This window comes from Populus nigra, chromosome 4 (assembly GCF_951802175.1).
Source record: "Populus nigra chromosome 4, ddPopNigr1.1, whole genome shotgun sequence".
Lineage (NCBI taxonomy): Eukaryota > Viridiplantae > Streptophyta > Magnoliopsida > Malpighiales > Salicaceae > Populus > Populus nigra.
The window spans coordinates 22,094,461-22,106,256 of record NC_084855.1 but is presented as its reverse complement, the minus strand read 5'-3'; the positions used below and the strand labels follow the sequence as shown (position 1 = coordinate 22,106,256).

The 11,796-nt window shown below is 32.3% G+C and overlaps 1 protein-coding gene across 4 annotated transcripts; it reads right to left on the bottom strand.

Moving 5' to 3' along the window:
• Nucleotides 1-5,770: 5,770 nt before the first annotated feature.
• Nucleotides 5,771-11,424, bottom strand: LOC133691340 (glutamate receptor 3.4-like). 4 transcript variants are annotated; one of them, XM_062111799.1, is made up of 7 exons: nucleotides 11,274-11,424; nucleotides 10,631-11,064; nucleotides 8,648-9,996; nucleotides 8,263-8,540; nucleotides 7,477-7,508; nucleotides 6,963-7,372; nucleotides 5,771-6,493 (listed from the first exon to the last, which is right to left on the bottom strand). In XM_062111799.1, the coding sequence occupies exons 2-7, from the start codon at nucleotides 10,971-10,973 to the stop codon at nucleotides 6,035-6,037; spliced, it is 2,871 nt and encodes a 956-aa protein (XP_061967783.1). In that variant the 5' UTR covers nucleotides 10,974-11,064; nucleotides 11,274-11,424; the 3' UTR covers nucleotides 5,771-6,034. The 4 variants fall into 4 exon arrangements, with proteins under 4 accessions (XP_061967783.1, XP_061967785.1, XP_061967784.1 ...); XM_062111801.1 differs by having other exon boundaries at nucleotides 8,648-9,879; XM_062111800.1 differs by having other exon boundaries at nucleotides 11,170-11,284.
• Nucleotides 11,425-11,796: the final 372 nt, after the last annotated feature.

The window sequence follows — 11,796 nt, the reverse complement described above, 5'->3', positions numbered from 1 at the left end:
TTTAAATAACTCTTAGTTGATCAAATTCCCATCCATCATATTATATCCCACATTGGAAGACTAAAAAATTTAGAAGTAATTTATATGCTGAAACTTTAAGAAAGTTAAATTAGGTTTATAGAGCACCAAAACCTTTTAGAAATGAGTGATCTTAGCTAATTCTAAAACTATCGAGTTTTATTTTATATCATCCTATTAAATCCTATAGAAAAAGGAGATGGAGGAGTTTGGTAAGTAACGGATTATAGCAATCAAATTAATCTTTAAGCTATCGACACCCTTTTAATTCCTACTATTTTTCTTTTATTCTAATTTCTTTTTCGTCTTCCGTGTATTCTAGAGCTTTAGGTTATTTATTTTGAAGAGAGAATTTGAGTTTGTTTTTAAACTAGTTTGTAGACCTTAATTTATAGTGTAATTTTTAAAAATATATTATTGAAATCTTAGAAGACAACTTACATTGAGACCTTTGATACTAAGTTATAAGCAATTACACCTTAAATGGTTGAATCCTTGACGATAACTTAATTTTTCTTTGATCATATGTAATTCTATAGTAAGTCTATCCATGATGATTTTATTTAGAAGAAAGGTGTTAATATTAATTTAAACATAACCTAGTAGAATCGATCATGATTGATTAGAATATTATTAATTTAGATTAATTATAATCAACCATGATTAAAAGATTATGATTGATCAAGATTGATTATAATCAATCATGATGGATCGACTATAATGTTATTTGCATGCTAAGTTTAAATAGAATGAATTATATGTTTTTTGTAACCTTAATAATTAATTGTACTAGTAAATTAACTTTTATAAGTTGTTAATTGAAATAAGCGAATTGACAAGGCATAAAACCAAATTGTGTAAATTGTTAAATTTAATTACCGTGATTTATTGTTATTGTTGTTGTTGTTGTTATAAAACAATTTGTTAATTATTCTTGCATATGATAAGTTCAATTTTTAATTAGATATATATTTGACTATTATTATAGAAAATTATCAAGTATGCCTTTTAGTCGTTATGGTTACTTCAATCAATACTACTTGGGCAAGTACTATTTTGAAAGGGATGATTTCATCATTGTCTTTTAAAAGGTGATTTCTATCTTACTATCTTAAGTTGAAAAAGTTATTGGATAACAATGCATTAAAGTTGTTAAATAATGAATATAATCTTGTTGTTATGGTTGTTGTGGACACATAGAATCGTAATGATTCCAAGTGCAAGAACTACATCTTGAATAGTTTAGGAAACACACTATTTAATTTTTATAGTTTAATCAAAAGTGCAAAATTGTTATGGAAAGCTTTGGATCAAAAGCATTCGACCAAATACTAGTGTGAAAAAGTTCATAGTCGATAATTTTTTGGATTTTAAAATGGTCGATTCAAGAACTATAATCAACCAAGTTTAAGACTCTCAACTCATCTTGCATAGCATTCATGCTGAAAGGATGGTTCTAATTGAATTCTTTCAGGTGACTACAATTATTAAAAAATTTCCACCATCTTGGAAAAACTTAAAGAGTTACCTTAAGCATAAATGTAAAGAAATAGGGATTGATGACTTTATTCTAAGGTTGAGGATAAAAAATAACAATAAATTTTCTAGAAAGAGAGCTAACACTTCCTTTATAACCCCTAAATCAAGCATTATTGAACAAGTAATGAAGAACCACACTAGAAACCAAAAGGACTTATGATGAAGGGGAAGGGCATTGCTAAGAAAATTAAATGGTAAATGCTTCAATTGTAATAAGAATGGATGCTAAGTCAAGGATGGTAGAAATAGGGAATAACAAGGCAACTCCTAGAGAAGAAGGATTGCATAAGATAATGTCATTAAGGCAGATAACTTCATAACTACAGTGTCGTAGATGATCTTATCTACAATTATCTCTTAAATTAATTAATCAACAACTATGAGTAGTGATGGGTTGATGTTGGTGTTATAAGACATATCTAGCCTAAAAAGAGGATGTTCTTCACTTATAACAAAATAGATGGTATACAACTAAACATGAAAAATTCATCAATCTCAAAGGCAATCAGCATTAAAAGGTCCATACTAAAGATGAGTCCCACAAAAATTCTCACCCTTAACAATGTGATTTATGTTGTTGATATTAGAACTAATTTAGTATTTAGCTCATTGTTGAACAATATAGTTTCAAGAAAGTTTTTTAAAGTGATATATTCTTACTTGTTAAAAGTATGATATTTATAGGTAAAAGATATATAAGTGATAGTCTCTTTAAAATGAATATAATGATCATGGTAAGCAAGGATGAGAATAATAGGAAAAATAATGTTTATTCTTCTTACTTAGTTGAGTATTATGATACGTGACATGATAAATTAGGACATGTAAATTATGATTCGATACAAAGATTAATTAATCTTGAGCTATTACCAACTAGTTTTTGGAGCAAAAATATAGGTATAAAGTTTATGTAGAATCAAAATTCACAAAGATTTTTTAAAAAATAATTAAAAAAAATAGCGAACTTCTAGATTTAATTCACTCGGATATTAGTGATTTAAAATTTATGTGAACTAGATGGTAGGAAAATGTAACAACCAAGTATTTTAACAACCTTATAAAGCTTGAACCCATAAAAAATGTGGTGTGTGTGTAAGGAAAGACCCAATAATCTTCCAATTTTTTTTTTATAAATGTACACAATTTATTAAAATTCTTATTAAGAATTACATCCATGTTAACTATTTATAAGTTTTTCTTTTCTTAAAATACAAATACTTTTTTTGTATAATAATGGGTAGCTTAATGACCCTACAAAATGGATGTCCTCATGGAATTTACATGTGACATACATAAATTATAAAATATATCATATTAAATATTTGTGTCATCCGAGTTATTAACATTTAACAATTATATGAATTTCATAATTGTTTTTAAGAATGTTGATCTTATATCAATTTCCCACATCTTATATTTTTTTATTATTCCCCAATAAATGTTCTTCTCATCATTTTATTCATCACATTATCATCCTTACATCATGATAATTGTTTCTTTTGTAATCTAGTTTAACTCATCATTATACGCTACATTCCTTACAACTTTAAAATTTACTAGTCTTCTCCAACCACTTTCATATAGTATTTCTTTTCACATCAAGGTTATTTCATAATTATTTCCTCTTCATGAATATATTCAATTTCTATTAATATTATTATTTCACAACTCATGGAATTTACCTCATAATTTGTTTTTAACACATATAATTCATCTGATATTTTCCTCTCCCAACTATCTTTAATACATATTGTAAGTCATTGCATAAGCATGTCTAATTTACATCATTATTTAATTCACAACATCTTTAATTCATACAGCCTTTTTACTTCCTTAGAATTTATTTCATCAATGATACATTATACTTCAGTTCATATAACACCCTTGTTATATTGTGAAATTTTCTCAATTCATTATTCATTCCACTTATTTCATGTCCACTTTTATTTATTATAATTTATCACATAACTTTCTGTTGCTTTTATACTTGCAAGCTGTGCTCAAATTATCTTTCTTTTTCATTAAACTTTATTGGTATGGCTAATTGAATACCTAATCATTAACATGTCAACACATTCAAACTCATATACACCTTGCTTCATTACATGTTATTATTAATACCAAATACATAATCTGCTCGGCACAATGTTGCAAGGTATTTGAAAATTTATTTAATATCCAACACAACCAGCTTTATACATAATGATTATTTGCTACTATCTTTTCTATGTATTTACCACATCAATTACGAAATAATTAATTTCTTATTTTATCCTTAACCTTCAAATCAGTATAATTAGCACAAATTAACGACATACCAATGTCCTCTTTAATCCAAACCAAGCATTTGTTTCATTATTAAATTAACTTGTCTCTTTAATTGTCTATTTACTAGGACACTAGTCTCATTAACTAAAGTAACTAGTTTTTTTTATTACCCATTAACTAGGGCACTAGTCCTATTAACCAGGATAACTAGTTTCTCCAGTAGCCTATTAACCAAGATATTAATCTCATTATCCAGGATAACTAATTTCACCACCTATTGTCAGGCACTGGCCCCATTATTAGGTAACTAGTTCCATGCATATTAATATGAAAAAAAGAACATACTACATTTAACATATTTGCCATTACTTGGCATAATAAATTTGTTGAATAAGGTATCAAGGTTTCAAAAACCTTTTTCACAACAATATTTGTTCATATGTCAACTATCTCACACATTAGTTATTTTAGAGTTTTTGGTCGGTCATCGGAAACTTCAAAATATAATTATGACTTTACTATAACAAATAAAATAAATTCATAGTATGATTGTGAAAACTATGTTGAACCCAGGGGGAATCCATTTAATTTTCCTATAAAATACTAAAATAAAAAAGAACAGGGGATTTGAATAAAGAATTAAAGAAACAAAATTCTGAAAAAATAATAATAAATTGATATGTCGTTAACTTAGTTCAAGGGTCCACACATCCATTCCTATAAATCTATTGGTCATCAAAATAAAATAATTATTCTTTCACGTCAAGCAAATAAATTTGATATCCCTTAAAGCTAAGAGAAATCGAGGATATTATGAGTAAATTAATTAGACAAAGCTTATAATCAATTTCTTATCATCAAGCGAATTTAATATTAAAACCAATTCACATTCACACGACAGTAGCCTTAGGAGTAAAGTCTGTGAAATTAGGAGTTTGATGTATTTTATGAACTATACAAGACCAAATATTACATACTTAAATAGCAAATTGAGTAAATTTACCAATAATCTTAGTATGAATTATTAAAAAGTAATAAAATAAGATATTTAAATATTTGAGGTATACTTTGGACTATGGATTGCATTATATTAGATATCTAATGGTATTAGAAGGGTAATGTAACCCGAATTGAATATATTATACCAAGGATTCAAAAATCATTAGTGGGTATGTTTTCGTATTCGATGTTGTAGTTGTGTGTTGGAAATTTTCTAAGAAAATGTGCATTGCCAGATTTATAATGGAATTAGATTTTACAGCTCTTGATAAAGCTAGAGAGAACCCCATATGACTTATGAATTTCTTAAAGGATATTTTATGTTGGCCAATGCTAGTGTCTACAATCTATATTCATGTGACAAATAGTTAGCAATTATAATGGCACAAAATAGTATGTATAGTGATAAATCTAAATATATACATCATAAATAAAATACCATTAAATACTTGATCTCAAATGATGTTATTTTTATTAATTACGTAAAGTTAAAGGAAAATATTGTGGAACATCATATAAAAGACTATAAGAGAGAGCTTATGCATGGTTCATCAAAAGGAATGGGTTTGAAGCCTTTAAAGATGAAAGCATATTATGATGGTAACCTTATCTATTTTAATAAAGATCTCAAGGTTTAGGTTTAAATAAAAAATCAAGTCTTTTGCACTTTTAATAACACTAAAAAATAATAATTTTATGATATTTCTATAATAAAAAGGATCCTAACTGCAACATGAAAATTAAGATGTACTCTTAATTATTTTTATATCTTGACTTATGAACTAGAATATAGTATAATACTTTTAATGATAAATCATTTATATGAATGAAAAATATAGTTATGTTTTTGAAAATTTTAAAATGTTTAAATTCTCTAAATACTTGTGAAATCAAAAGTTACTTAGGGCTAAAAAATAAATATAATCATAAGAACTAAAGAAAACTCTAAAAAGAGAACTAATTTAGTATTCTCTTGATTTACATGAAAAACTAAATATTTTAATACATTATTTTCACTAATAATCTAATAATATATATAGAGTATGTTACTGTAAGATCTACCTCTAATTAATCAGTAAATGATATTTTTCCAATTTAGCTCTAGCTGCCCAACATTTTTGAATCAAAGGAGAGGAGGGGGGGAATCAGAAATTGATTTTATTGTCACGAGGAGGGAGTATTAGGAAACTTCAGCAGGGAAATCTTTTCCTTAAGTTGATGAAATGGTGTGCCCATCGGAGCTTGGGCTACCTTGTCGTTTGATATCAATACTCTTTGGTTTAATCATCTCCTTAATCTCTGCCTCTTTCCTGTCTATAAAAGCGATCAATTTCTTGAGGCTAGTTGAGCAAACGGAGCGTTGAGGCCTTGGTGGCTGAATCTCATCCACCTCTGCCTCCTCACCATCTTCTGGAGTAAATCTACGATACTGACAAATTATATTACAGAAGAACACGACAAGGGAAATGGAGCACGCAATGCCGCATATAAGAAACAGACCCCAGAAACTCTTCAGGGAGAGATGATTTTCATCAATTTCATTGCCTTGCGCCGAGCAATCTGCATGTGTCAGCCATTTGTTGTGGATTTTTTGGAGATCACCATTTTCTGAAAGTTGAAGAATGGCAGTTGACAAGTCAACTGCTAGAGGAGAGTCCCTTTGAAACGCCTGTAACAAGAAAATCTGTTTGTAAGAAAATTTCTGGAGTTCCCTACAGACATTTCATATCCTATTGTGGACTTTGACTGCAAGCATTTCAAATTCTATTGAAAGCATACCACCAGTCCTTTGGTCCTAGTCTCTCCCTTCGTAACAGGGAGATTCTGTGTTAACTTACTAAGTACTGGTTCTAACTTAAAAGAGGGAGAGATCAAGAAAGTGAGAGGTTGCCCCCTTTATGGTCGCCCATCCATTGGAGAAAGAACACAAAATTTATGGTCGCCCATCCATTGGAGAGAGAACACAAAATGAAGGAAAAATATCAAATGCCTATTATTTTGCCCAAATAAGCTGAAAACAAGGTTTCAGCATCCATGCGAAAGAAATCATTTATAGAAATCTAGCTAATCCTAGGTACAAGATTAGTTGCACTAATGATGTTTTCAAGCTTAGATTGACAAATAACGTAGATACTTACAAATCCCCATCCACTTTTTGTGAATTCTTGCCCCACAATTTTAAATGCACAATTGGAGGCAGACAAGAAGAGCTCAATGTAAGGAAGCTCGGCAACAATGGCAGCCACACCACCACGATTTGGTCCAAGTTGAAGGAAAGTACTGTATTCCTCCTGGCTTTTCAATATTACAAGTCTAGATTCTGCGATGTTGAGCTCGTCGATCAGGTAGTTCCTTGCAAATGACCCATCTTGAACTCCAATTGGTTCATTACCCGCGGCCAAGCTGTCAATCCCTTCAATCCGTGATGATAACTGCTGCACTGTGAGGATGGATGTCAAACTTGCTGTGTAGCTTGAATTGATAATCAACACTACAAATAGCCAAATGATAAGCACAAATCGTCCCAAGGTGCTCACAGTGTTCTCTCCTACACCACGTCCAAGCAGCTGAGATTGTTAGGAGTTTCCACTAGAAAGCTTATGTGAAGGAACAAGTAAAGAGAGAATAAATTGATAGCCATAGTTCACTTACTGTGTGAAAAAAACATTGTTGAGAAACTAAACCTGCAAGATCAATACAAATGTCTATTAGAAGCATTCTAATATTTGTGAAGCAAAGCACATATCATAAATGAACCTCCTCGGCAGGAGAATGCTTAAAACAAAGGCTTTACACCAGCTGACTACATTGTGCCCTCTACTGCCTAAATATATTTATTTTCCGTTGATTACTAGCATGTTCCACATTCTATCATGATCTGGTAGACTACTTTCTTTGAACTAATACGAACCGACTATTAAAGAACCAATTCAACCCAAAAATTTAAGCTATTAGCTGAGGTTCCAAGATATGATTTATATTATTCTCTAACACAACCCTTCAAGTGAAAGTCCTTTAAGCTAGAAACTTACATAGACTTACACTACCTTGTGCTTAATTTTTATCAAATAAATAGGGATGGTGAGATTCGAACTCATGATCGTTTGGTCATCAATGCTCTAATACCATATTAAAAAACCAATTCAATCCAAAAACTTAAACGGTTAGATAAAATCTCAAGGTATGATTTATATTATTCTGTAACACCAACGTCATCATCTCTCAGCTACTTTCATGCTATATGCATACTAAAATAGTGATTTTCATTGCATGTACATCTACTTCATGTATTAGTTCTGCGGGATCACCAGGGCACTTCAAGGCACCTGTGCAGCAGTGAGGGACGTTGCCTAATTGCTCTGAAATTACGACTAAAAGAATTGCAACTTCAACAAAACCAGGGCCTATCAAATACCAACGACTTCAAAGCATACTAACCAGAATATTGTCATAAGTTGCTGCCTTGGTGGACCCCTGAATTCACGATTGATTCGGTGTTCAAGAATCCAGACTACAGCTCCCACGAGAAGAAAGAAGGCACCTGTGACAAGCCACATTTGAAAAGTAAATGGCTTAAGGAAAGCCCAGGGGCTAGACTTCACCTCCTTGACCGGAGCTACTACAACCAGCCCTGATTCCATAAAAGGCTGTGTAAAATCGACAATCTTTGTCCTATTTGTGACTATTGTAACATCTCCAACAGCTGCATCATAGCGCTGAAGAGGAAGAGAGCAAACAAAAAAAACTACTATAATGTAACCATCAAAGGTATAGCTCCAAAATAATGAAAAAACTAAGTTACAGATTATAGCCAGATACTCACATCTTCCGCAACCGCTTGGACAATCTCATTGTAGACTGGATTTCTCTTGCCATCTCCGTGTAACATGTATATGTGCGGGACAGGATATGGCAGCAAGTTTACTGCAGCTTCGAAGACGTCAATGCAGTATCCCCTAACCCCTGGGGGATTCTTGTCTTGAGAGACAAATTGTACATAACTTACGCGATTGGGCACTGCAATGCGCAGTGGCTTCCCATTTTCAGGGAATACCCATCCTCGAGGTACAACCGAAGTTTCACCTGGCCATATTACACTGTAAAGATGTTGACTACTGGCAGAAGTATTTTTAGGCTTTGTATATAAGACCTCTGGAGTAACAGTTGAGAGACCAGAGTAATTTGACCAATAACCAATCCTTCTGGACCCTGTCCCACCAATGTTAAGAACATCATAGGCTGGATGAACCAAGTTCTTATCCACATCAAATTGAATTTGACCACTTAGACCAGTGAAGTTCATTCTAAGAAGTGTCTGGAGAAACTCTCGGCCTCCATCAAAAATACGCATTGATGATAAGTTCAGTGCGCTTCCATTTGTGTCGTTCAACTTTGGATCACTTGAGTATGATAGATTTCTACCTTCATTGAGAAAAACATCAAGAGCTCGGGCAGCTAACCATACGGTATCATAGGCATAGAGTGCATAAGAATTGAAACCAGAAGCACCAATGCTATTCTTGTGGTTTAGGCTGCTCCACTTAGACATAAATTTTTTCTTGAGATCAGTATCTTGAGTGTGATGGCGAAGAGCAATAACCCCTTGCAAAAGATTCATTGTGTCAGTGTCAACTGGTTCTAATGCATCTAAAACCGAAGGTAGCCAATCTGTAGCAATCCAAACAAAGCCTTTGGTCATCATATGAAGACTTCTAGCAGTAGAAAAAAGTGACAAACCAGAATCAGGATTTACATGTACAACGTAAACCCGAGATTCCATCAGGTTAACTTTAAGTAACAAGTCGGAGATTTGACTTCTAGAAGCTCTTGGGGCGAGGGCAGCCTTGTAAGAGATCTTGGCACGCTTCATTGCCAGGGCATCTCCCAGAATAGATATCCCACTTCTTCCACAATCATCATCCACAAAAATGGCAATCACCTCTCGCCACGCAAAATACGTAACGATATCAGCAATTGCATACATCTGGAAATAGTCATTCTGTGTGGTGCGGAGGAAATATGGGTACTGTAATGCGGAAAGGGTGGGATCTGTTGCTGCAAATGACAAAAGTGGAACATGAAGTTCGTTGACAACATGAGATATGATATGAGCTATTCCAGAAGATTGGGGGCCAATTACAGCAACAACGTCATTTACCATCAGCTGCAAAACTGCATCATGGGCAAGGAGACGTCCATCAAAATCTTCATCAAAATGTTCTTTCTGTGTTGCAAAGGGAAGGATGTTGTGCACATGATCCTAGTGTGTTCTTTTCTTGTTCGAGACTCCTATTTAAACAGGATCTAATAGTCACACTTACCAGTTAGTTGGCATGAACATCTCAACAAAATTCAAGCTAGATATGATTTGAATTATGTCCTCACTCCAAAATTTGCCTATAATTACAGCCACCAAACATGAGCTTCAAATTTGTTTCACATTTGAAATTACAACATTTCCATGGCTTTCAAAGTTCTGAAAAAAATAAAGGGAGATTTTTGCAGGCATTGATGATAAATGCTAGCACTACTGAACCCAAGACAATCATACAGCTACACCAATATAGTTCAAAGCTGCATCTTTAGAGCTAGAGACAGTATTAATCATATTTTGTCAATGGAAATTGTAACTGCAAAGCTAGTAAGGAAAATGGAGCTTGAGCACTAAACCATAGCAGGCATTGGAAACAGAGACTGCAATTACAACAAGAGTGCCAGAATTTGAAGGGAAAAAAAAAGGCAAAGCAATCCCAGATTCAAAGACAGGAAAAAGAATATCTTGAAAATGATTTTGTGAAAGAAATACCTTCAACAGTTGCAAGAAATCCACTGCAATTAGTGTTGTGAGAAATAAGGTTCAATCTAGTCCCAGGAAGAATGGTTGGATCAGAATTGACATCATCAACAGCAGCTGCAATAGCTGGCCAAGCTGCTCTTCCTATCACAGAATCATAAGTATATAAAGTTCCTATATTTGCAACACTCAGCCTTGAAGAAGAGGAAGAAGAAACATCAGTTCCATTTCCCTTTGCAGCTGCCTGACCAAAAACAACTTCAATGGGCACACAAATACCAGCAATCAACATCAACAACAACATTCTTTTCATACTAGCCCTACCACCTGAAATATTCAACAAAGACAAGGCCATGGCATCTAACCAAGCTTGCAAATTAAATTAAAAATATAAAAATGATTCTCAAAGTCCAGCCACCATTTAGTTTCTTCAATATAACAAGCACCTGCCAATGATGTAAGACAGACAAACATATATATCAACGAACATCAACAGAAATATGATTAACAAGAAAATATATTAAAGTAGAAGAACTAGTTGTGAAGCGCACATGCAAGAGAAGAAAACAGAAGGGAGGATATTAACTGAGAAGAGAGATGGTGAAATATTTTGGTGTGGCTTTAAGGTTTAGCTATGGTAGCAAATATCATTTACCTTGAAACCCACCGAATATGGAAACTAGCTAGCTAGAGAGCTTTGAACAGTTCGAGTGCATGATAGTTAAACTCTGGAGATGAGATGAAAAGGAGCTCTAAAAAGTCTTGTAAGCTCGAGTAAGGAATGATTCTCTCTTTCTCTCTCATGTCGGCTTATATTATTAGTTCTGAATATTAGCTAGCATTTAATACAAGTTTAATTTAATATAATTATATAAATTATAGTAATATAATAATAGTAAAATTTAATTAATATTAATATTCAGAATATGAAACCTTAACTTTCTACTCTATGTTTTTTTAAAAGGTAGAAATTCATTATGTCATCCCTCAAGTTTTAAAAATTTAGTTAAATCACCTTTTTTTTTTATCTCAGCATAGTTTGGGATATCATGAATGAAATATACATGAATGGTGACTTTTAGGGATAGCAAGTTTGCATGTATTTGTTTTGAATACTTTCCTTTTTTGATAGATAATTGATAAAATATAAATAGCATGAATGAAATCCATTTAAACAC